The sequence below is a fragment of the Zophobas morio genome, unplaced genomic scaffold (assembly GCF_036711695.1).
Source record: "Zophobas morio isolate AGI-343-1 ecotype UQ-CSIRO unplaced genomic scaffold, CSIRO_AGI_Zmor_V1 ptg000022l, whole genome shotgun sequence".
In the NCBI taxonomy this organism is placed as follows: Eukaryota; Metazoa; Arthropoda; class Insecta; order Coleoptera; family Tenebrionidae; genus Zophobas; species Zophobas morio.
In genome coordinates this window covers 3,628,848-3,652,737 of record NW_026972127.1, presented here as the reverse complement: position 1 = coordinate 3,652,737, position 23,890 = coordinate 3,628,848, and the positions used below count along the sequence as shown (strand labels likewise).

Genomic DNA, 23,890 nt, shown 5'->3' with positions numbered 1-23,890 from the left:
CCACCACTATTCGCAAATCGTTAGATTCACTAATTGACCAATTTATCAATTTGGTTGTTATTGACTTTTAAAAAGCGGCCCTGAGAATGTCCATCGTGGGCGTTCGAAGCACAAAAAAAAGTTAACACCTTGTAGTGACGTTCTTCGGTGTTTGAAGCCCTCGGGCTCCATCCAAACAATGACGATCGCTCGTTCAATGCCAAAACAAAACAGTTTTTTGTCTAAGATAATGAACGATAGTGGTCGTCAATTACACCTAATTCCGATCTCGGAGGCTGTGGTTGCACTGACGTGCAAAAACAAAATCGTAACGCGTGACTCACAATAAACAAATTCGCTTTTATTACTGGAAATAAAACCCGCGGGCACGTAATCGCCTGTCAGTTTTCTGCAAGCCAAAGTTTGACAACACGGCCGATGGGCGGGTGTGAAACTGGCTCGGCTAATTTAGCATTATCATCGCAGGAGGCTGTTAACACTAATGATTGGCTATTGTTTCTCCATGGGAAGCACGACGAGACGACTTCCCGAATTCTTACCTTGTAAACCTGTCCGTAGGTCCCATTGCCCACGACCTCGATCAGCTCGAAGATTCCTGCGGGATCCTGCAAGGACAATGCACTCGATTATTGCCCCAATCAAGAATGCGTGTCGCGAAACAAAAATGAATCACTCACACACCCAAAATAAGATGACATGTTTACATGGAAAAAAGACGGCTAGGAACAAAATGGCCGGCTGGACGGAGGCGATGGGCGAAAATATGGGACGTTTTAGATGGTACTTACTTTGAGGGCGGTTAGGTCGATTTCGTCCAGCGAACAGTTCACCGATGGGGGCATTTGATGCGCCATTTTGAGTTTTGTTGTTCAAGAATGATTACCAAAATAATGATGGTTTTCGTGGTGTGTGTGTGCTTAGGTGTACACGGGGAAACGTATGAAACACATTACAGTCCGCGGTGATGATTGCCTGATTTAACACTAATATCACACTAGTTTAAGGTATAAAACACATTTTCAACAAAAAAATTGTCTGCACTACACACACATGAAACATGTTCGGCGCACCCTTCTACTGTCTGCCACAGAGATCGACAGACAGCAGAATTTACCATCCTTCGCACGAGTGCCGGCAGGGGCGCATGCGTCGCGAAACCGCCAAAATCAAAATCGAAAGAAAGAAACACGAATTAGACCGCTCTCAACACCCAGAAAACGAAAATTCGGACTATGGTAGCACACAATGAATAATTTCACGACTTTTCGTCTACCATTTTTGTAAAAGTCTGCATTTTTGCGAAAATTACGGTTTTGTGGAGGCGATAGACCGATGACTCAGTTTACACCGGTGTATTGTGGGTTGCGGCAAACTATTTACTTACAATAATTGGTTTTTCTCCAGTTTTCAAATGTTTTTATTGTTGTTTATAACAATTATGTTAAAAAATGAGCAAGCAATGTTTCAGTTCGTCATTTGCTCACTACTGAATTTGACTTTTGTCTTACTACTTTAAACAAATTGCAAATATTTTACGACTGATGTCTTACTACTTATGATTCAGAGAGCGGATTATATTTTTCCTAACATACGTCAACAATGTCATTAATATAAATCTAATAACAAGAACCTCAACACAGAACCTTGGAGTAGCTACAAAATGACGTTTCGATGTTGTATTTCCTTGCCTTCACGACAGATAGCGCCACAAAAATAAACCGATTTGACCACTGTGCTTAAAAATATAATAAAAACTGTCACAGAGTCACATATTTTTGGGTAAAAGTCGCCTCAGCACCCTCTTTAATCATCTCAATCAACAATCTCCTGATCATCAGTACTTTGAACCTCTCAGCTTCTTGAACCACGCAGACATCTTAATGACAAAACAATGCACAACTGCACATTGTATTGTCCATAAAAATTATCTACTTAAGTCAGATATGTTGACCCTCACATTACTGGCTAATCTTCGCCATAACGCTGACCTTTTACAGTGAGGCTGTTAAAACTAATGGTCAGCCATAAAACCACCCATAAACTTGAGAATACATGTGCCCATTTTCTAGTTTGCAGATGTCGAAACGTTGCTACAACATTGTAATAAGTTTTTATTTTCTTGTCGAGCAGCTGCATTGTAAAATTTATCAATCGCAAAAGAAGTGCGTGGCCATTAATAGCGTGGTTTTATTGGTGGAGCGTGACGCCGTTGGGCAATCAATTAATAGTGAAGAGTGTGCGGGATTATTCATCTTTAAATTGTCCCCTTTGGCACTTTTAAGTTTAAGATTAAACGTGGAATGATTGAGTTGCATGTGAGGTGTAGGAGAACAGAAACAATGATTAAAAAAGGCAGCTATGAATTTATTCTACCAAAATAGAGGCGTATAATACAAATAATTATAAATAAAAATTGCAGATTTAAACATAATTCTAAGACTAGTAGTTAATCGAATTTCGATGCGAAATTTTTGTTAGTGAGCATAAAATTTAAATATTTTTAAATACGGATCCGTCGGACTTATTGCTTAAATATGATATGCAAAAATATTACGAAAGGTGACGGCAGAAAGCAAAATTAATAAAAACACTTAAAAAATGAAAAAACTTGATTATCTTCTAATATTATAGCTTCTATCTACACATTATCCGCCGAGATTTCCAGCGATAACATATTAAGAATCCTACATGTATAACTTTTCGATAACTAGCTTATATACTTTCGCCATAATTCAACTTTTCACTGTACAAAGATTAAGAGCCAATCACTCTGTTTTATAAAAACAGACACTTTCTTTTAAATTTCGTAGTCGCGTAAATAATTTGAGTTCATTAAATTTTACAATTAATTAAATAATAAAATAGTTCAATCACAGACAATTCTCAAAATAATTTAAAGAATACAAATATTCCTATAAAACTACATATCTACACACAACCACGCTCTTCCATACTTTTAGTTTTCCACGGTTTGTTCTGCACACAAATAACTAACCACAAAATAAAGCTCCACACTTTACTTTGTAACTACCCAATTGGAAAGACATTTGTATTTTTAAAATACATCAACAATCAAAAGAATCAAACAATTGACTGTCAATCAAAATTTTCGTCCGAACCAAGGACCAAAACAACTATAGTGTAAGGTTTCGTTTCATAGTTGCCGCGATGAAGCGTCTTGAGCGCCTAGACCTCACACAAGCATGCGACGTTGCCGAGACGTCGATTCCACGTCGTCTCGCAAGCGCCACATTCCGCGAGGCGAGAAACTAAAATTATTATGGCATTCAGACTAGATGCATCAGTCCAGGAGAAGAAATCTGGCGGTTTTGGATAATTCGGCCAACTATGAAACGAATCTGCCTCAGAGGCAAGGAAGCGTTATTCTAGATTGGCAACTCGATAAAAAATAAAATCCTAAACACCTACATACAGTCTCATCATTTACGCTAACAATCAGCTATTTACAATGATGGGGAAATCGGATGGGGCTCCTAAACACGTTTTTACATTTATAGATCGCGTCTAAATGTCCTATTACATACAATAAATATTTAGATTTATAAACAGCCAATTCTTAAATCTGCCTCCGGTTTCTCTTTGTAAATATAAATCCAGGCCTATTCAATCCGTCAAACGTCAACAACAATATAGAAACATCTTCCTCTTCTACACTTTCCTCAGAACAAAAATCTCACTTTAAAGTCTAGTCGTTCTCGTTAAAGTCTCTAATGTAGTCTTGCGAGTAGGAGGAGAGCAAGGGACAAGAATATAGAGGACTGAAGAGTCGACGCGTCTCCGGCAGTGGTGGTCGTTGATTGCTTGTTCTTGGAGGAGGAGTCTGTGTTCTTGGGACCTGGGGATGCGTGCACGTTGTTAATATTTCGGGGCTCTTCTGCAAAACACAAGAATTAGTGTTGGTGCGAAGACAAAAATTATGACGTTTACCTTCAGGTATTGCACCGGTGCCTGAACCGGATCCGGTGGGGTTGTATTCGTCGTCGTTGTCATCGTCTGGGCCGTTTCCAGAACCGGAACCTTCGAAACCGTCGCGTTGCATGTAGTCCACCTCAGCGCCAGTGGAACCTATTGACGACATAGCCATCTGAAAAAAAATATGAAGATTCAAAATTTAATATCCACTGAAAAACAATGATTAGCACTAAATTTTTTGGAGCAGAAAGAAGAGAAAATTTATTGCAAATTTACTAAATATTTTAGTACTTTTTGTGCTAAACAGTTGGCAGTCAAACGAATATTTTAGAGCAAATCTTCTAGAACCGTTATGTATTTTAGATCTTTTGTTACAGTGCCTTTTTTAAAAAGATTATGAAGGAATCTCGGGAGTCACAAGTGTCTATTTTAATTTAAACTAAATAATATTAAGAACAAAAAACATGATAAATTAAGCCCCACCCACCCGCCCCATTCTCAATTGATGTCAGATCAAGGGTGGAGCTTAATTGCAAAATTCATATTTGTTTCATTCTTTGAAAAGATTATTAAAGAATCTCGGTGGTCTCAAGTGTCTTTTTTAAGAAGATTATGAAGGAATCTTGAGGCGCCAAGTATCTATTTTTTTTAAATGATTGTGACACAATCTCGAGGGCCACGTGAGTCAATTTTAAATGATTATGACACTTACGAACTTTTCATTTAAGCTCCGCCCCCCGTGTCAGGACGAATAAAAAAATTAATCACAATTGAGATTTCCTCAAAATGGTCTATTTTATACAATACAACCATTGCTCAAACGTATAAGCTTTGCTGCAATTAAGCTCCACCCCCCTGATCTTATAACGAATGAAAGATTCATAATTGAAATCGGAGCGAGTGGGTGGAGCTTATTTTTTGACTTTTTTCTTAATAAGTGCGGTTTTCTTTTAACAACACCATACTTAAAACATGCATCACACAGTAATTTCTTGTGGAGAACTATGAACTTGCATTTAAGCTTCGCCCCCCGTGTAACGACCAATAAGAATATTGATCACAATGGAAGTGGGGCGGGTGGCCGGGGCATACCTTTCGATTTTCTTTTCGTAATATACATAGTTTTCTTTCAACAATACAATATTTAAAATATAAAATGCTGAATTTGAGGTTAAAATGATGTTTAAGTATCGTACTGTTGAAAAAAAACTATATAATATTAAGAAAAAGAAGCCAATGATTAATTAAGCCCCACCCACCCGCCCTATATCCATTTTGATGAATTTTTCATTTGTTGTCAGATCGAGGCCGAAGCTTAATTGCAAAATCCATATTTGTTTGATTCTTTGAAAATATTATTAAAGAATCTCGGGCGTCCTCAGTGTCTTTTTTTAAGAAGATTATGAAGGAATCTAGGTGGCCACAAATTTCTTTTTTAGATTATTGTGACACAATTTCCGGGGTTCCAATGGTTTAAGTTTAATCTTGTTGAAAGAAAACTATACACATATGCTAAGAAAAAGAAACCAATGATTATTTAAGCCCCACTCACCCGCCGCTTTCTCAATTGTGGCGAATTTTTCATTTGTTGTCAGATCGAAAGGCGGACTTTAATTGCGAAAATTGATATTTGTTTATTTAAAACAGTTATTAAAAACCCTCGGGGGCCACAAGTGTCAATTAAATGATTTTGACACAATTTCGAAGGCTACGTGTGTCAATTTTAAATGATTATGACGCTTACGAACTTTTCATTTGACTCCGCCCCCGTCCCACGACGAATAAAAAATTAATCACAATTGAGATGGGGTGGGTGGGTGGGGCATATCCTTCTATTTTCTTTCCGTAATATACATAGTCTTCTTTCAACAATAAAATATTTAAAACATATACTGGTGAATTTGAGGTTAAAATTATGTTTTACGTATCGTGTTAATGAAAGAAATATATATATATATATATATATATATAATATTAAGAAAAAAAAAAACAATGCTTAATTAAGCCCCACCAACCCGCCCCTTTCTCAAATGTGACGAATTTTTCATTTGTCGTCAGCTCGAGGAGCGGAGTTTAATTACAAAATGCAATTTGTTTATTTAAAAAGATTATTAAGGAATCTCGGGGGCCACGTATGTTTATTTTAAATGATTATGACACAATTTTCGGCGCCCCAATGCTTTAAGTATTACATTGTTTAAAGAAAACTATATATGTATATGTTAACAAAAAGAAACGAATGATTAATTAAGCCCCACCCACCCGCCCTTCCTCAATTGTGACGAATTTTTCATTTGTTGTCAGATTGAGGGGCGGAGTTTAATTGCAAAATTCATATTTGTTTGTTTAAAGAGATTATTAAAGAATCTCGGTGTCTTTTTTAAGAAAATTATGAAGGAATCTTGGGGTCCCAAGTGTCTATTTTAAATGATTTTGACACAATCGAGAGGGCCACGGGTGTCAATTTTAAATAATTATGACCATAGATTATGACGCTTACGAACTTTTAATGTAACTCCGCCTCCGTCTCCGACGAATAAAAAAATTACTCAGAATTGGGATGGGGAGGGTCTGTGGGTTTACCCCTTGACTTGAAGAATATTCATGCCCCATTTTTTCTCAAAATGGTCTATTTTCTGCAACAAGACTATTCCACAAAAGTATGAAATTTGCAATTAAGCTCCACCCATCCATCTCATAACAAATGAAATATTCATCATAATTAAAATCGGGTCGGGTGGGCGGGGCCTATTTGTTGACTCTTTTTTCTTAATATGTGCAGTTTTCTTTCAACAATATATAATATACATAGATTTCTTAGAACAATAAAATATTTAAAACATAAAATCGTTAATTTGAAATTAAAATTATGTTTTAAGTATCGTGATGTGGAAAGAAAACTATACAATATAAAGAAAAAGAAGCCAATGGTTAATTAAGCCCCACCCACCCACCCCATTCTCAATTGTGACGAATTTTTCATTTGTTGTCAGATCGAGGGTGGAGCTTAATTGCAAAATTCATATTTGTTTCATTCTTTGAAAATATTATTAAAGAATCTCGGACGTCCTGAGGGTCTTTTTTTACGAAGATTATGAAGGAACCTAGGTGGCCACGAATTTTTTTTACATTATTATGACACAATTTCGGGGGTCCCAATGGTTTAAGTTTAATGTTGTTGAAAGAAAACTATACACATATGCTAAGAAAAAGAAACCAATGATTATTTAAGCCCCACCCACCCGCCCTTTTCTCAATTGCGACGAATTTTTCATTTGTTGTTAGATCGAAGGGCGGAGTTTAATTGCAAAATTCATATTTGTTTATTTCAAATGGTTATTAAAGAACCTCGGGGGTCCCAAGTGTCTTTTTTAAGAAGATTATGAAGAAATCTCGGAAGCCACAAGTGTCAATTAAATGATTTTGACACAATTTCGAAGGTCACGTGTGTCAATTTTAAATGATTATGACGCTTACGAACTTTTGATTTAACTCCGTCCCCGTCCCACGACGAATAAAAAAATTAATCACAATTGAGATGGGGCGGGTGGGTGGGGCATATCCTTCTATTTTCTTTCCGTAATATACACAGTTTTCTTTCTACAATAAAATATTTAAAACATAATTATAATGGTGAATTTGAGGTTAAAATTATGTTTTACGTATCGTGTTGATTAAAGAAAACTATATATATAATATTAAGAAAAAGAAACCAATGCTTAATTAAGCCCCACCCACCCGCCCCTTTCTCATTTGTGACGAATTTTTCATTGATCGTCAGCTCGAAGGGCGGAGTTTAATTGCAAAATTCGTATTTGTTTGTTTAAAGAGGTTATTAAAGAATGTCGGTGTCTTTTTTAAGAAGATTATGAAGGAATCTTGGGGTCCCAAGTGTCTATTTTAAATGATTTTGACACAATCTCGAAGGCCACGTGTGTCAATTTTAAATGATTATAACAGTTACGAACTTATCATTTAAGCTCCGCCCCGTCGCACAACGAATAAAAAAATTGATCACAATGGAGATGGGATGGGTGGGTGGGGCTTACCCCTTGACTTGAAGAACATTCATGCTCTATTTTTTTTTTCCTTAAAATGGTCTATTTTCTACAATGCCACTATTTCTCAAAATTATGGACTTTGCAATTAGGCTCCACCCCTCGATCTCATAACAAATGAAATATTCATCATAACTGAAATCGGGTAGAGTGGGCGGGGTCTATTTGTTGACTTCTTTTTCTTAAATGTGCAGTTTTCTTTCAACAACACGATACTTGAAACATGTTTTACATTGTAATTTCTTTAGAGAACTATGAATTTTGCGTTTAAGCTCCGCCCCCCGTCTAACGACTAATAAGAATATTGATCACAATGGAAGTGGGGCGGGTGGGTGGGGCATATCCTTCCATTTTCTTTCCGTAATATACATAGTCTTCTTTCAACAATAAAATATTTAAGACATACAATCGTGAATGAGATTAAAATTATGTATTGTTTTTGAAAGAAAACTATGTACATTACGAAAAAGAAGCCAATGATTAAGCCCCACCCACCCGCCCTATCTCCATTTCGATGAATTTTCAGTTGTTGTCAGATCGAGAGCGAAGCTTAATTGCAAAATTCATATTTGTTTGATTCTTTGAAAATATTATTAAAGAATCTCGGGCGTCTTGAGTGTCTTTTTTTAAGAAGATTATGAAGGAATCTTAGGGGCCACGAATTTTTTTTTAGATTATTATGCCACAATTTCGGGTGTCCCAATTTTTTAAGTTTCGTATTGTTGAAAGAAAACTACATATATATGTATATATGTTAACAAAAAGAAGCGAATGAATAATTAAGCCCCATCCACCCGTCCCTTTGTCAATTGTGACGAATTTTTCATTTGTTGTCATATTTGTTTGTTTACAAAGATTATTGAATAATCTCGTGGGTTTTGGGTATCTTCTTTAAGAAGATTATGAAGAAATCTTGGGACCCAAAGTGTCTATTTTAAATAATTTTGGCATAATCTCGAGGGCCGCGTGTGTCAATTTTAAATGATTATGACACTTACGAACTTTTCATTTAAGCTCCGCCCCCCGTCTCACGACGAATAAAAAAATTAATCACAATTAGGTTAGCGCGGGTGGGTGGGGCTTACCCTTTGACTTGAAGAATATTCATGGACTAATTTTTTTTTACTCAAAATGGTCTATTTTCTTCAATGCGACCATTTCTCAAAAGTATGGGCTTTACAATTAGGCTCCACCCCCGATCTCATAACGAATGAAAGATTTATCATAACTGAAATCGGGGCGGGTGGGTGGTGCCTATTTTTTTAGTTTTTTCTTTTCTTCAACAACACGATACTTTAAACATGTTTCACGTAGTAATTTCTTTAGAGAACTATAAACTTTGTGTTTAAGCTCCGCCCCTCGTCACACAACGAATAAGAATATTGATTACAATGGAAGTGGGGCGGGTGGGTGGGGCATATCCACCGAGTTGCTTTCCGTAATTTACAGTTTTCTTTCAACAATAAAATAATTAAAACATAAAATGGTAAATTTCAGGTTAAAATTACGTATCTTTTTTTTTTAAGAAAACCATGTACATTACAAAAAAGAAGCCAATGATTAAACCCCACCCACCCTCCCTTCCTCCATTTTGCTGAATCTTTAATTTGTTGTCAAATCAAGGGGCGGGGCTTGATTGCTAAATTCGTACTTGTTTGATTCTTTAAAAAGATTACTAAAGAATGTTGGGGGCCCCTAGTGTCTTTTTTAAAAAGATCACGAACGAAACTGTCTATTATAAATGAATATGACGCAATTTCGGATGTCCCGAATGCCTGTTTAAAAGATCATGAAAGGATCTCGGAGATTCCAAGTGTTTTTTTGAAAAGAGTACGGAAGAATCTCGGAGACCTCTTGTCTTTTTAAAAAGATTATGAAAGAATTTGTAGGTTCCGAGTGTGTTTTTTCCGAGGGTTTAAATAATGGGGGGGGGGGGGGGGGCAATGTCTTTTTTATTAAAAATATAAAAAAAAAATTTGTTTAGTGTGAAACGTACTTATCGAATTTGGTGTTTTCACTTGAACAGTTGGCAACAGATAAAATGGGGAATATTTGAGGTTAAAACCAATGATTAAGCCCCGCCCACCCGTGGGTGGGTGATGAATTTTTCAAACCAAAAAATGTCCATCTGATAGAACTTTTGTTTAATTTGTTTTTAACTATGAAACATTTTTTTGAAAATTTGAAAAAGATAAATCCTCAAAAAATGTTTATTTAAAAACTCTGTATTTATATGAAATGAACAAGGCAATATACCGAATATTTTATTTTAGCGTTATGACGCTTTCACTTTGTACGTAGTTTTCCCATTTTCGCATCAATTAAACAATTCATTCGCGCCCGTGACGCATTTTCTGCAATAACGCAGACACGCAGACCGTATTATAGTGGCATTTTATACAAAATTAACTCCTTTCAACTGCTTTTCTATTTTTCAATTGTTCGGAAACAAAGCTGCAAAATTATTTAGTTGATAGTATTGTTGGCATTGTAATTCAATCTACATGTTCCGAATAACCGTTCCAGAAACTGAAAACGCGAACAAAAACACGCCAATTTATAATGCAATTGGATTTTCATATTTAAACGTTTCGGCGAATTGCACCGGGTTTCCGTTTATAGTAATTGTTTTGAATAACATCAGCCGTATACGTTTACCTCTTCGCAAGCTATAATTTTTCCGGAACGGTTGGCTACGTTGTATTCAGGCACCATTTTTCTTGCAATTTAATCTTTGTTACGTCAACAACAGTAGTGACAGGTCGCTAACAGTACACCATCCGACGATTTTGAGCTCCGGAGTCAAATTCGTCCGGTATTAAATGAACACTTACACAATTTGATTTATTTACTCTATTAAGATAACGCGATTTCGTGATGAATGGCCGCTTTTCAAGGGCGCTTCGAGGTGTACAGTTCGAATTAGAACAAAGAGTGATACATGGAGATGTATGGTTATGTCAATTAAATAAGGGTAATAAAGGTTAACAAGAAATAGGGGTGGAAAACCTACATGATGAACATGTCGCAATTTGTCAACGAGATCGGCGACGCGAGGATCAACGTTCTGCAGATTCGTCATCGGTTTCACTTCGGGGTTGTACTTTTGCATGTCAAGGCCAACATCCACCACCATTTTGGTGTACCTGAAAAGAAAGAAACATCAGTTAATAGAACAAACAATTATTGTTATAAAAATTTGTAATAAGTCTTGTAGCTTAGGAAGACTTATTACGACTTATTAGTACTTACAAAGTATGAACATGTTATAAAGTGTGGTTCAAAAATATGGACAACATTCTAAAGGAAAGTCGAAAATATGCTTATCTTAACTTTCGAAACAACCGTTTCTTCCGTAAGGACTCTTCTTAAGAACATACCTTACATGAAACAACATTATTTTTAATGAATATTTATTTAAAACAAATACTTTAAAAATGTGGAACTACCAGAAAAAAAAAATTCTGACATAACTTTGACAGGAAGTGTAAATGCCTATCTTCAGCTTACATAATATATATTTTTGTCTTTTTCTAAAAAAACCTTTTTAGTCAAGCATACATTGTTATTTTTTTTTTTCACACTACATATTAAAAAAAAGCTCATTTAAAGATACTTGGTGTAAATTTATGACCTGCCAAAATTTGTATCTCTTCTGAAAAAAAGAGTAACACTCAAAAATAAAAGACAAGGAACTGCCAAAATTCCTTCAGATTCTTAAAAAAGGCACTTGAGTTTCCAAAGACTTTCAAATTTTTTGAAGAAAAAAATGTCAGAAGCCACTGCGAGACCCCAAGATTCTTTCACGTTCTTGAAAAAGATACCAAGTGCCCGCAAGATTATTTCAGTCTTAAAAAAAACTTTGAAACTTTTTCAAACTCTTTCAAAAGTAAAACCCCAGTAGCTCCAAGACTTTTTAAAGATAAAACATAAGAGACTGTCAAGATGTTTTCGCGCTCTTGAAAAAGATACTAGGTGCCCCCATGAGTCTTTATAATTCTTCTAAAAAGAAAACACAAGAAGCCCCCAAGATTATTTCACAGTATTATATATATATAAAAAAAAAAAAAAAAAAAACAACAAAAGTCGTTGAAACTTTTTCAAACTCTTTCAAAAGCAAAACTCCAGTAGCTCCAAGGCCTTTTAAAGATAAAACATAAGAGACTGTCAAGATTTTTTCACGCTCTTGAAAAAGATACTAGGTGCCCCCAAGATTCTTTACAATTCTACTAAAAAGAAAACACAAGAAGCTCCCAAGATTATTTCGGTCTTAAAAAAACCCAAGTGTCCTTGAAACTTTTTCAAACTCTTTCAAAAGCAAAGCCCCAGTAGCACCAAGACCTTTTAAAGATAAAACACAAAATATTGATAAAAGATTTTTAAAAGATACTAGAGGTGCCCCAAGATTCTTTACAATTCTTCCAAAAAGAAAACACTAGGAGCCCCCAGATTATTTCACAGTATTAAAAAAGACCCAAGAGTTAGTACTTGAAATTCTTTTAAAAGCAAAACACCAGTAGTCACAAGATCTTTTAAAGATAAAACACAACAGACACTGCCACAATTTTTTCACGCTCTTGGAAAATACTAGGTGCCGCCAAGATTCTTTACAATTCTCCCACAAGAGGCTCTCAAGATTTTTTCAGATTCTGAGAAAAAAAAACCAAACCTCTAAGATGCTGTCACAATCTTAAAAAAATGGGTCGAAGGTTATTTCAACAGAAAATCCCATTTCTCTGAAAATTATCTTTTTTTTGCGATTTTTGTTTTCTGATAACCTCTATAAAGTATAAACCTAGACTTGAATTTTTTCTTCAGTTTTTCATTTATTTTGTTCCTTCATTTTTTCGAGTTGAAGTTTAAATTTAATTTTTCAACTTTTCAATTCAATTTCTAGATTTTGCAATTTTTCGATTTGTGTTTCTCGAGTTTCAATTTTTAATTTTTCCTATTTGAAATTTTTGTTTCAGTTTTTCATTTCTTCAGTTTTTCGAGAAAAACGACTTACATTAGGAGTACAGTCCAAAATTATTGAATAATAGATTAACTTTATGTTTTTTATTATAATATCTCTTGTTCTTTGCGGCAAAAAATCGTTGAAAGAAAACTATGTATAGAAAGGAAAAAAGAAGAAAAGAAAGATTAAGCCCCACCCACCCGCTCCGATCTCAGTTGTGATGAGTTTTTCATTCCTAATAAGACGAGGGGCGGAGTTTAATTGTAACATACTATTTCTCTAGAAAATTCTACCTTTTTAGAAACATGTTTCATATGCTAATTTTTTGTAGAGAAATGAAGATTTTCAATCAACCTCCGCCCTTCAACTCACGGTGAATAAAGAATTCATCACAATTGAGAAGGGGTGGGCGGGCGGGGCTTATATTTGGTCTGTTTTTTCTTAATATGCGAAGTCTTCTTTTCCTAACAAGAAACTGACAATATATTTAACTATCCTGTTATTCAAAGAAAATTCTATATATTAAAAAAAAAAATAAAATTAAGCCCCACCCACCTGCCCCTATCTCGATTGTGATGAGTTTTTCATTCCTAATCAGAGCGAAGGGCGGAGTTTAATTGTAACATCAATATTTCTTGAAAACATTCTACCCTTTTAAAAACATATATATTTCATATGGTAATTTCTTGTAGAGAAATGAGGATTTTGCAACTAAACTCCACCCTTCAACTCACAATGAATAAAGCATTCATTATAATTGAGAAGGGGTGGGTGGGCGGGGTTTATATTTGGTACATTTTTTCTTAATATGCGAAGTCTTCTTTTCCCAACAAGAAACTGATAATATATTTAACTATTCTGTGGTTGAAAGAAAATTCTATATATTAAAAAAAAAAAAAGCAAAGATTAAGCCCCACCCACCCGTCCCGATCTCAATTGTGATGAGATTTTCATTCCTAATCAGCCTGTAGGGCAGAGTTTAATTGTAACATCAATATTTATCTAAAAAATTTTACCCTTTTAAAAACATACATATTTCATATGGTAATTTCTTGTAGAGAAATGAGAATTTTGCAGCTAAACTCCGCCCTACCAGCTCGCGATGAATAAAATATTCATCACAATTGAGAAGGGGTGAGTGGCCGGGGCTAATATTTTGTCAATTTTTTTTTTCATATACGAAGTCTTCAATTCCCAAGAAGAAACCGAAAACATTTTTAGCTATCCTGTTGTTGAAAGAAAATTCTATACATTAAAAAAACAAAGATTAAGCTCACGATGAATAAAATATTCATCACAATTGAGAAGGGGTGGGTGGGCGGGGCTTATATTTTGTAAATTTTTTTTTAATACAAGAAGTGTTCTTTTCCATACAAGAAACTGAAAACATGTTTAACTATTCTGTTGTTGAAAGAAAATTCTATACATTAAAAAAAAAAAACAAAGATTAAGCTCATGAATAAAATATTCATCACAATTGAGAATGGGTGGGTGGGCGGGGCTTATATTTTGTCCCTTTTTACTTAATATAAGAAATCTTCTTTTCCCAACAAGAAACTGCAAACATGTTTAACTATCCTGTTGCTGAAAAAAATTCTATATATTAAAAAAAAAAAACAAAGAATGAGATGGCGTCATCAAATTGTTGAAGGCGATAAGTAGCCAAATTTTGGCTAGCATTTAACCACCTACATGATATTTCTAAAATACATACAAAATTGGACAACAATCAGTCCAGCAGTTTCGGAGATTACGTGTCTAATATAAATGGATACAGACAGACAGACAGACGGAAACGGGAGACTACGTTTTTTGCACTGAAAAGGTCATGAAACGTCGAGAAAACATAAAAGTGGCAATTCGTCCGATGGACTCGATTATTACACTTCCTTAGTTACGCTCGAGAAGTAAAAAATACCCATAGTCCTTGAAAGCTTTTTCAAACTCTTTCAAAAACAGCATATCAGTAGCACCAAAATGTTTTAACGATAAAACACAAAGGGCTCTCAAGGTTATTTACAATTCTTAAAAAAAAAAAAAACAACTGGTTCTTAAATTCTTCCAAATATTTCCAAATTAATCCAATAGGGGTCTCCAAGATGCCCCCGAGATTATTTCAATCTTAAAAGAAAACAAGAGTCCTTGAGATTTTTTCAAACTCTTTCAAAAGCAAAACTCCAGTAGCCTCAAGACCTTCCAAAGATAAAATACAAGAGATTGCTAAGATTTTCTCACGCTCTTGATAAAGATGCTAGGTGCCCCCAAGATTCTTTACAATTCTTTCAAAAAGAAAACGCAAGAAGCCTCTAAGATTATTTCAGTCTTTAAAAAAACCCAAGAGTCCTTGAAACTTTTTCAAACTCTTTCAAAAGCAAAACTCAGTAGCCCCAAGACCTTTTAAAGCTAAAACACACGAGACTGCCAAGATTTTTTCACGCCCTTAAAAAAAAACCCAAAAGTTCTTGAAACTTTTTGAAACTCTTTCAAAAGCAAAACACCAGTAGACTTTTCAAAGATCAAACTCAAGGGCAAGGGACTGCCAAGATTCTTTCACATTCTTAAAAAAAAGACACCACTCGCTCCCAAGATTCTTCCAAATCCTCAAGTAAAACATGAAGGGGCACTAAGATCCTTTAAAATCTGTTCAAAACGAAAACACCAGCGACCCCAAGATTATTTTACACCCTTTCAAAAACAAAACACCAGAGCCGCAAAATTCTTTTACATGCTGAAAAAAAAAGAAAAAACACCAAGCCTCTCCTAAAGAGACACTAGGGCTGCAAGATGCTTTCACAATATTAAAAAAGCACCAAGAGTCCGTGAAACTTTTTTAAACACCACTGGCTCCTAAAATTACTCCAAATCTCAAAGGAAAACATCAAAGTTCTCCAAGATGCTATCACCCTCTTATAAAGGAGAAGAAAGGCCCCAAGATTCTTTCACATCTTTTTAAAAACAAAACACTAGGGCGCAAAATTCTTTCACATTCCTAGAAAAGGACACTTAGGGTCCCTTAAACTCTTGGCAAAACAAAACACTAGAAGCTCCCAAGATTATTTCACAATCTTGAAGAAACTTCAAGATTTCTTGAACCTTCTTCAAACTCTTTCAAAAACAAAATACCAGTAGCCCTAAGATCTTTTAAAGATAAAACACAGTGGCCACAAGATTTTTTCACATTCCTAGACAGACACTAGAGGTCACTTAAACTTTTTCGAAAACAAAATACAACGCGTCCTAATATTATTTCAGAATCTTAAAAAAACACCAAGCTTCCTTGAAACTTTTTCAAAAACAAAATACCAGTGGCCCGAAGATTAAAAAAATATATATTCCCAAGATTCTTTTAAACCCTTACAAAGCAAAACGCCCCAACATTCGTTGCAACTCTTTCAAAAAGAAAATATTAGGGGCTTCAAGATTAATTCAAACATTTCCAAAAAAAAAAAAAAAAAAGAAAAAAACACACACACATCAGGAGTGCAGAACAAACTCCAAATTAAAAAACTCTTAACGTTTCATCTTGAATCTGTTTATTCATCAATCAATTTTTATGAGTGACAAATATTGTTATTTCAAAAATTGTTGTCGACGCAGATGGCCTTGAAAATTTTACATACAGTTGGCAATACATCACGGATAGTAATTTTGAAATTATGAAATTCCTTGTTGGCACTTCAACTGTCTTGTCAGAAACACGTGTATTTTGAATTGATTTATTTTACTAATTTTTCTAAAAAAATCAATGTCGTTTTTAAATGAAAGGAAACGTTTGTCGTTGTTATCACGAACTTTTTTCAAACCGACAAAATTGACATCTAGTTACTTTTTTTTGTAACTAAATCTAAAGCTGGACTTGCACAATCATGGCTTACTGCGTCGACAACTGTTTTAAAATGTTATTTAAATTTTGCGATGACGTCATCGAGTTTTTAAGCGATTTACCACGTGCACGACTACCTTAAAATCCGTGCACAATTTCAGCGCAATCGCTTTCACAATTTCTAAGTTAAATTGTCAATTTTGTTGTTTAAAACTAGTAATGTTTGTGATTTTTGTCACGTTGGCAACATATTAAAACTGACATTCTAACATTGCTACCAATAATTCAGAATTGCCAAATGAAAAATCTGCTCCGATCATTAATAGTCATCCGGTAGTTACAAACAGGAGTAGATTTATATTAATCACAAGTTTTGTAACTTTTTCAATAAACAAATCAGAAATCCTCAAGATTCTTTTAAATTTTCTAAACAAAAATTGTCAAGCCCCCAGGATTCTTTAAATGCTTTCAAAAAAAGCTCGTCAGGGTCCCAAGATTCTTTTAAATTAAAAAAAAATTGTCAGAGGCCCACTAGATTGTTTCAAATTCTTAAAAAAGAAAAACATCAGGAGGCCCGAAGATTCTTAACAAAAATCAGAAGGCTTCAAGATGTTTTAAATTAAACAAAAAAACAGGAATCCCCAAGATTATTTAAAATTTTTCAAAAAAAAGATCCTTTAGGAACCCTCAAGATTCTTTTAAATGTTCATCAAGGGCTCCCAAGGTTTTGTCAAATTTAAAAAAAACCATCAGGAGGCCTTAAGCTTGTTTTAAAAACCTTGCAAAAAGAAAACCGTCAGAGGCGCCAAAATTTTTCAAATTCTTCGGAAAAATTCAGGTGCCCCGAAGATTTTTTAAAAATTTTCAAAAAAAATCGCCTTTAAGTTACTTTCAAAATGCTCTAAAAAGGAAAGTATTAAGGACCCCAAAATTGGTTCAAATTCTTCTAAGAAAAAAAAAAAAAATGCCAGAAACCTCAGGATTTTTAAAATTCAAATAAAAAGTCAGTAACTCCCAAGATTTCATTAAATTTCAAAAAAAAAAAAAAACTGTCGGAGGCCTATTTGATTCTTTCAAATTTTCCAAAAAAAATTCGTCAGAAATACACAAGATTGTTTTTAAAAGTGTAAAAAAGTCCAAGTTTCTTTCAGATTTTTTCCGTTAGAAATGCTCAAGATTATTTCAAAATCTTACAGAGAGAAGGGGCCCCAGAATTCGTCCAAATTCTTAAAAAAAAAAAAAAAAACGGAACCTCCAAGACATTTTTAACTTTTTCCAGAAACAAATCAGGAATCCTCAAGATACTTTTAAATTTGTAAAACAAATATTGTCAGAGGTCCCCAGGATTCTTTAAATGCTTTCAAAGATTCTATTAAATTAAAAAAAAGTCAGAGGCTCACAAGATTGTTTCAAATTCTTAAAAAGACAAACATCAGGGGGCCCGAAGATTCTTTTTAAATAAAAAAAAAAAAAAAAATTAGAAGGCTCCAAGATGTTTTAAATTTAAAAAACAGGAATCCCCAAGATTATTTAAAATTTTTCAAAAAAAAACTGCACTATTATGTCACATTTCTAAAGCCCCCAAGATTCTTTTAAATTTGTCAAAAAAAGCCTTAAGAACCCCGTAGACTTTTTAAAATGAAAAAAAAAAAAAAAATCAGCGGCCCTTAAGGTACTTCCAAATTTTTCAAAAAAAAATCGTATATTAAGTTAAATTGTCAATTTTATTGTTTAAAACTATTAATGTTTGTGAAAAAATCTAGTATCATTGTATTGTATTGTAACTGAAACAAATGCATGCCCGTTTTATTAGAAAACCACAATTACACTATCGAAATTTTGAAACTGACACTAGACAGCGCACACACACTTGATTTTGTCATATGATTGAACGATTTAGTAACAATGCACGTCATGCTTCAAACTTCAACCCTAACCTCCACAGCGTCAAAGGCATTGAGAATCACCCCGTCTATCGCTAACCCTAGACACAAAAAATTTAATAAGGATGATATTAAATTTAATAAAAATCAATCTTCGCAGGAAGTCTGTGATTCACCGCCGCTAATTCCATCCAAGAAACCTGAAGGGAATAAAATACGCATAACGAAAGGCCTGCGAAAAAAGCGGCGAAATCTCGAGAGAAAGACTTTTTGTAATAATGATAAATCGCTAGGTTGTTTGGGGGCGTTTCCTCGCAGCAGGGGGTCGGAAATAATTCACCGGGTTCCTGATTTAGTCGACGGGGCGAAACAAAATCCAAATTTTTACAAATGTATCGTTCGTTTTTCCGTTCCCAACCCTTCCTAAATTAAATCTAAATCTTCGAGTACGCGCATATTTCAAACCTGTCGCTGCCGATGGTCTCGTGATAAATTCTGGCGAAAACCACAATAATGCGGCGGTAGCGAAGTTTGCGACCGCACAATCGAGTTGTTCTTTTGAGATTCAATGGAAGAGCACCATATTGGATTCATAGTGCATCCGCTATATCGTAAAACTTATTTATTTTCTCGTTTGAATATCGTCGCAAATCTCGGCTTCGCGCAATGTGCACATCCGCAACCGAACGTTTTCTGCCCGAGATGCCTCGAGTAATTCAAATTTGATTGTGTGCGCGTACAGGGAGAGGCAAACAAAACGAAAAAGGGGACAAAGTGTCTGTGGTGGAGGTTTTCGTGGTGTGCTGAGTTGTGGGACGTATTCTAGGTGTCCTCCCAATTCTCTCGTACTCATTATTACGCAAGAATCACCCTGTCTAATAGATGTTCTTTCGCCGCAAGATTGCTGATGGTTCTCATCGTTAACGACAAGCAAATATTGAAGTTTGCTTTAATTATAATTATAATAAACAGCTGTGATTTCACACTGCAATAAGCAATGAAATAAGCACACAATAGCTTAACGAGCAAATCGAATTTAGAAAAGATCTTAAATATTTGTGTAATTACTTAAACTACTAGAAATTACAAATCTGATTGCACTTTTAATTTAGCTTGAAAAACACACAGACGGATAATCCAACTTACTAATTAATTAACACTTTCGAGGATCGGAATTCTAGCTACGAAGCACTTCTTTAGATGGCGGCACTCGTGTTCAAGGAGCGTCAAAGTGTTGTCAAACAGCTCCCGAAGTTTTGCAATGAAACTTAGCAAATATTTCAAAGGTGGAGTGAAAAAGTGTATGAGGTGCGAACACGTCAAACTTTGGGTATGATACTTCGATATTTCATTTTCTTGAATAATTGATATTTCAGTCTGGGAAACTTTTTACTCGTAGAAAATGTTCGCAAAACAAACACATCTACCGCACAATTTCGGTATTGTTCTTCGTCAAGAATTCGCTGTTTATTTTCCCATTGAAATGATCTCGCAGTATAACAAAGGTCTAAGTTTTGTTTGATGTACACCCCCGAATCCATTGTTATTTTTGGTATGTGTTGTCAGACGTTTTGTTGTTTTTTAGAAAGTCATTAAAGTTTTAGTTGAGATAAATATATAAATTTTGATATACTTCACATTAACGTTTTCCGAACAATTTAGGGAAATTGAAACGTCGATTTGCGAATTCAGGGAAAAAACTGGACTATTAGTGTTAATCCCGTTTGTCAGTCTCTTTTGTGACTCCTTCGTGGTTTAACCTAACAGCGCTTATTTCCGTCTTTTCATAATTTATGCATTTAAACTTAATAACTAACTGTACCTAATCAAAAAAAAATATATATATAAACAATTTTTTTTTTTTGAAAAATTTGGAAGTAGCTTGATTTTTTTTCCATTTTAAAGAATCTACGGGGTTCTTAAGGCTTTTTTGACAAATTTAAAAGAATCTTGGGGGCTTTAGAAATTGACATTATAGCGAAATTCTTGAAGGATTTTTTTTTGGAAAAATTTTAAAGAATCTTGATTCCTGTTTTTTTTTTCTTTAATTAAAAAGAATCTTCGGGCTTCCTGATGGTTTCCTTTTAAGAATTTGAAACAATCTTGTGAGCCTCTGACTTTTTTTTAATTTAAAAGAATTTTTGAAAACATGTAAAGAATCTTGGGGGCCTCTTTAAAAGTATCTTGAGGATTCCTGATTTGTTTTTTGAAAAAGTTAAAAAAGTCTTGGATTGTTTTTTTTTTTGAACAATTTCGACGAATTCTGGGCCCCCGACGGTTTTCTCTTTGGAAGATTTTGAAATAATCTTGAGGATTTCTAAAGGAAAAAATCTGAAAGGATCCTGGATTTTTTTTATACCTTTAAAAACCTTTTTTTTTGGAAAATTTGAAAGAATCAATTTTTTGAAAATTTAATGGAATCTTGGGGGTTACTGATTTTTTATTTGAATTTTAAAAAATTTTGTGGCTTGTGGCATTTTTTTTTTGGAAGAATTTGACGGGATTTTGGGGTACTTGACAGTTTCCTTTTTAGAATATTTTGAAAGAAACTTGCGGGCGATTTTTTTTCTTGAAATTTTTTTTTAAAATCCTTGAGGTATCTGAATTTTTCGGAGGAATTTTGGGCTTCTTGATAATTTCCTTTTAGAACATTTTGAAAGAAACTTGAGGGACTCGTGCGGTTTTTCTTTTAAAAAACTTTTTAAGAACCTTGGAGATTTAGGTTTTTTTTTGTAAATTTAAAAGAATCTTGGGAGCCCTTGACGGTTTTTCAAAACACTTAAAAGACTAATGGAGGTCGTCGGCGGTTCCTTTTTTTGTAAAATTTTAAAAGAATTTTTGGGCGTTTCTGACAGTTATTTTTTTTGAAAATTTAAAAGAATATTGGGTTCCCGATTTTTTCTTGAAAAATTTTAAACAACCTTAGGGCCTCCTGATGTTTTTTTATTTGACAAAATCTTGGGAGCCCTTGACGGACTTTTTTTTAACATTTAAAAGAATCTTGGAACCCCTGACAAATTTTTATAAAGAATTTAGGGTCTTCGAAGTTTTTTATTTAAACAAATTTGAGTCCCTGATGAGGTTTTTATGAAGAATTAGAAAAAATCTTGGGGACTTCTACCGGAAAAAAATTGAAACAATCTTGGGGTCCCCAGACTTTTTTTATTTACAACAATTTTGGGCTTTAATAAGTGTTGGGGCATCTGACGGGTTTTTCTGTTCGGAAAAATTTGAAAAAATCTTGGAGGTCTCTGACCGTTTCTTTTTTAACTTTAGAGAATCTCGGGGGTTCCTCAATTTTATTTGAATTGTAAAAATATTGGATCTTCAGTCGTTTTTTTTTGAGGGTTCCTTTTTACAACAATCTGCAAGAAACTTGAGGACTTCGTGCGGTTTTTTTTTTAAATTTGTCAAGAATTTTGGAAATTTCATTTTTGTTTTTTAATTTAGAAGAATCTTGGGAGCCTCTGATTTTTTTTTAAATATTTAAAATAATTATGGAGGTGGTCGGCGGTCCCTTTATTTGTAAAATTTTAAAAGAATCTTTGGCGTTTCTGGCAGTTTATTTTTTGAAAATTTAAAAGAATATTGGGGTTCCCGATTTTTTCTTAAAAAATTAAAAAAATTTGAGGGTTCCTGAATTTTTTTGGAAGAATTTGAAGAAATTTTGACGCCTTGACGGTTTTCTTTTTGCAAGATTTTGAAAATTATCGTGGGGTCTCCTGATGCTTTTTTTTTTAATTTGACAAGATCTTGGGAGCCTTTGATGCTCTCTCGGATCTTTTTTTTTTGGAAAATTTTGGAACCATCTTGGAACGCCTGAAGAATTTTGGAAGAATCTTAGGGGTTTCTTTATAAGAATTTAAACGACTCTTTGGATCCCTGATAAAGTTTTTTTGAAAAATTTGAAAAAATCTTGGGGTACCCTGACTTTTTTTATTTAAGAATTTTGGGGTTTTGATGATTTTTTTTTTAAGTTTAAAAGAATATGAGTTTCAGACTTTTATTTATATTTCGAAAAATTTGAAAGAATCTTGGGGGGCCCTGACAGTTTCTTTTGAATTTAAAAAATCTTGGGGCTTCTAGTTTTTTTTTTGAAGAATTTGAACAAATTTTGGGGTCCTTGATAGATTCCTCTTTAGAACATTTCGAAAGAAACTTGAGGGTCTCGTGCGGATTTTTTTTTAATCTGTTAGTAATCTTGAAAATTTCAATTTTTTTTTAAACATTTAAAATAATCATGGAGGTCGTGGGCCGCTCTTTTTTTGTAAAATTTCAAAACATTCTTGGGCGTTTTTGGCAGTTTTTTTGAAAATGTAAATGATACTGGAGTTCCGATTGTTTCTTGAAAAATTTAAAAAATAGTGGGAGCTACTGAATTTTTTTGGAAAAATTTCAAGAAATTTTGATGCCCCTGACGGTTTTCTTTTTGGAAAAATTTTGAAAAAAATCCTAGGACCCCGTTTTTTTTTTAATTTGACAAAATCTTGAGAGCCCTTGACGGTATTTTTTTTAACATTTAAAAGAAACTTGGGGGTTCCTAACGGATCTTTTTTTTTGAAAAATTTTGGAAGGATTTAGGGTCTCCGAAGTTTTTTTTTCATTTTAAACGAATTTGGGTCCCTGACGGATTCTTTTGGAAGCATTGGGAAGAATCCTGGGGCTTTTTCTATTTTAATTTAAAAGAATCTTGGGGACTTCAAATGTTTTTTTTTTGAAGAATTTTGGAGTTCCTGATTTTTTTTTAATTTAAAAGAATCTTGAGGATTTCAGACTTTTTTTTATTTAGAAGAATTAGAATTTTGTTGGGGCCTCTGATCGTTTCTTTTTTTAACTTTAGAGAATGTCGAAGATTTCGGTTTTTTTATTTGAATTTTAAAAAATTTCGGAACTTTTGACGTTTTTTTTTGAAGATTTTGAACGAATTTTGGGGTCCTTGATGGTTATCTTTTTATAACATTTTGAAGAAAACTTGAGGGCCTCGTGCGTTTTTTTAAATTGTTAATAATTTTTCAAAAAAAATTCATTGTTTTTAATTTAAAAGAATCTTAGAGTTCCGATTTTTTTTCTTGAAAAATTTAAAAAAATTTTGGAGGCTAGTGAATTTTTTTGCAAGATTTTGAAAAAAATTTTGGGGCCTCCTAATGTTTTTTTGGAGTAATCTTGGAATCCCTGATGACTTTTTTTTAATTTAAAAGAATTTAGGGTCTTCGAAGTTTTTTATTTAAACCTAAAC

The 23,890-nt window shown here is 34.0% G+C and overlaps 2 protein-coding genes across 8 annotated transcripts in view; both read right to left on the bottom strand.

The window, feature by feature from the left end:
• LOC135133773 (serine/threonine-protein kinase mig-15) overlaps positions 1–1,110 on the bottom strand; it is a 55,945-nt gene extending 54,835 nt beyond the window's left edge. For 6 of the 7 annotated variants that reach the window (XM_064062278.1, XM_064062282.1, XM_064062283.1 and 3 more), the window contains exons 1-2: positions 789–1,110; positions 540–605 (exon numbers count right to left, since the gene is read on the bottom strand). In XM_064062278.1, coding sequence (XP_063918348.1) covers positions 540–605; positions 789–854 — 132 coding nt within the window. In that variant the 5' untranslated portion in view covers positions 855–1,110. The remainder of the gene's footprint in view (positions 1–539; positions 606–788) is intronic. The other variant, XM_064062284.1, reaches the window with a different exon arrangement.
• Positions 1,111–2,345: 1,235 nt separating this feature from the next.
• Positions 2,346–23,890, bottom strand: part of Dally (division abnormally delayed) — a 346,375-nt gene continuing 324,830 nt past the window's right edge. Inside the window, exons 5-7 of the mRNA XM_064062229.1 lie at positions 11,005–11,137; positions 3,949–4,105; positions 2,346–3,895 (exon numbers count right to left, since the gene is read on the bottom strand). Coding sequence (XP_063918299.1) covers positions 3,729–3,895; positions 3,949–4,105; positions 11,005–11,137 — 457 coding nt within the window. The 3' untranslated portion in view covers positions 2,346–3,728. The remainder of the gene's footprint in view (positions 3,896–3,948; positions 4,106–11,004; positions 11,138–23,890) is intronic.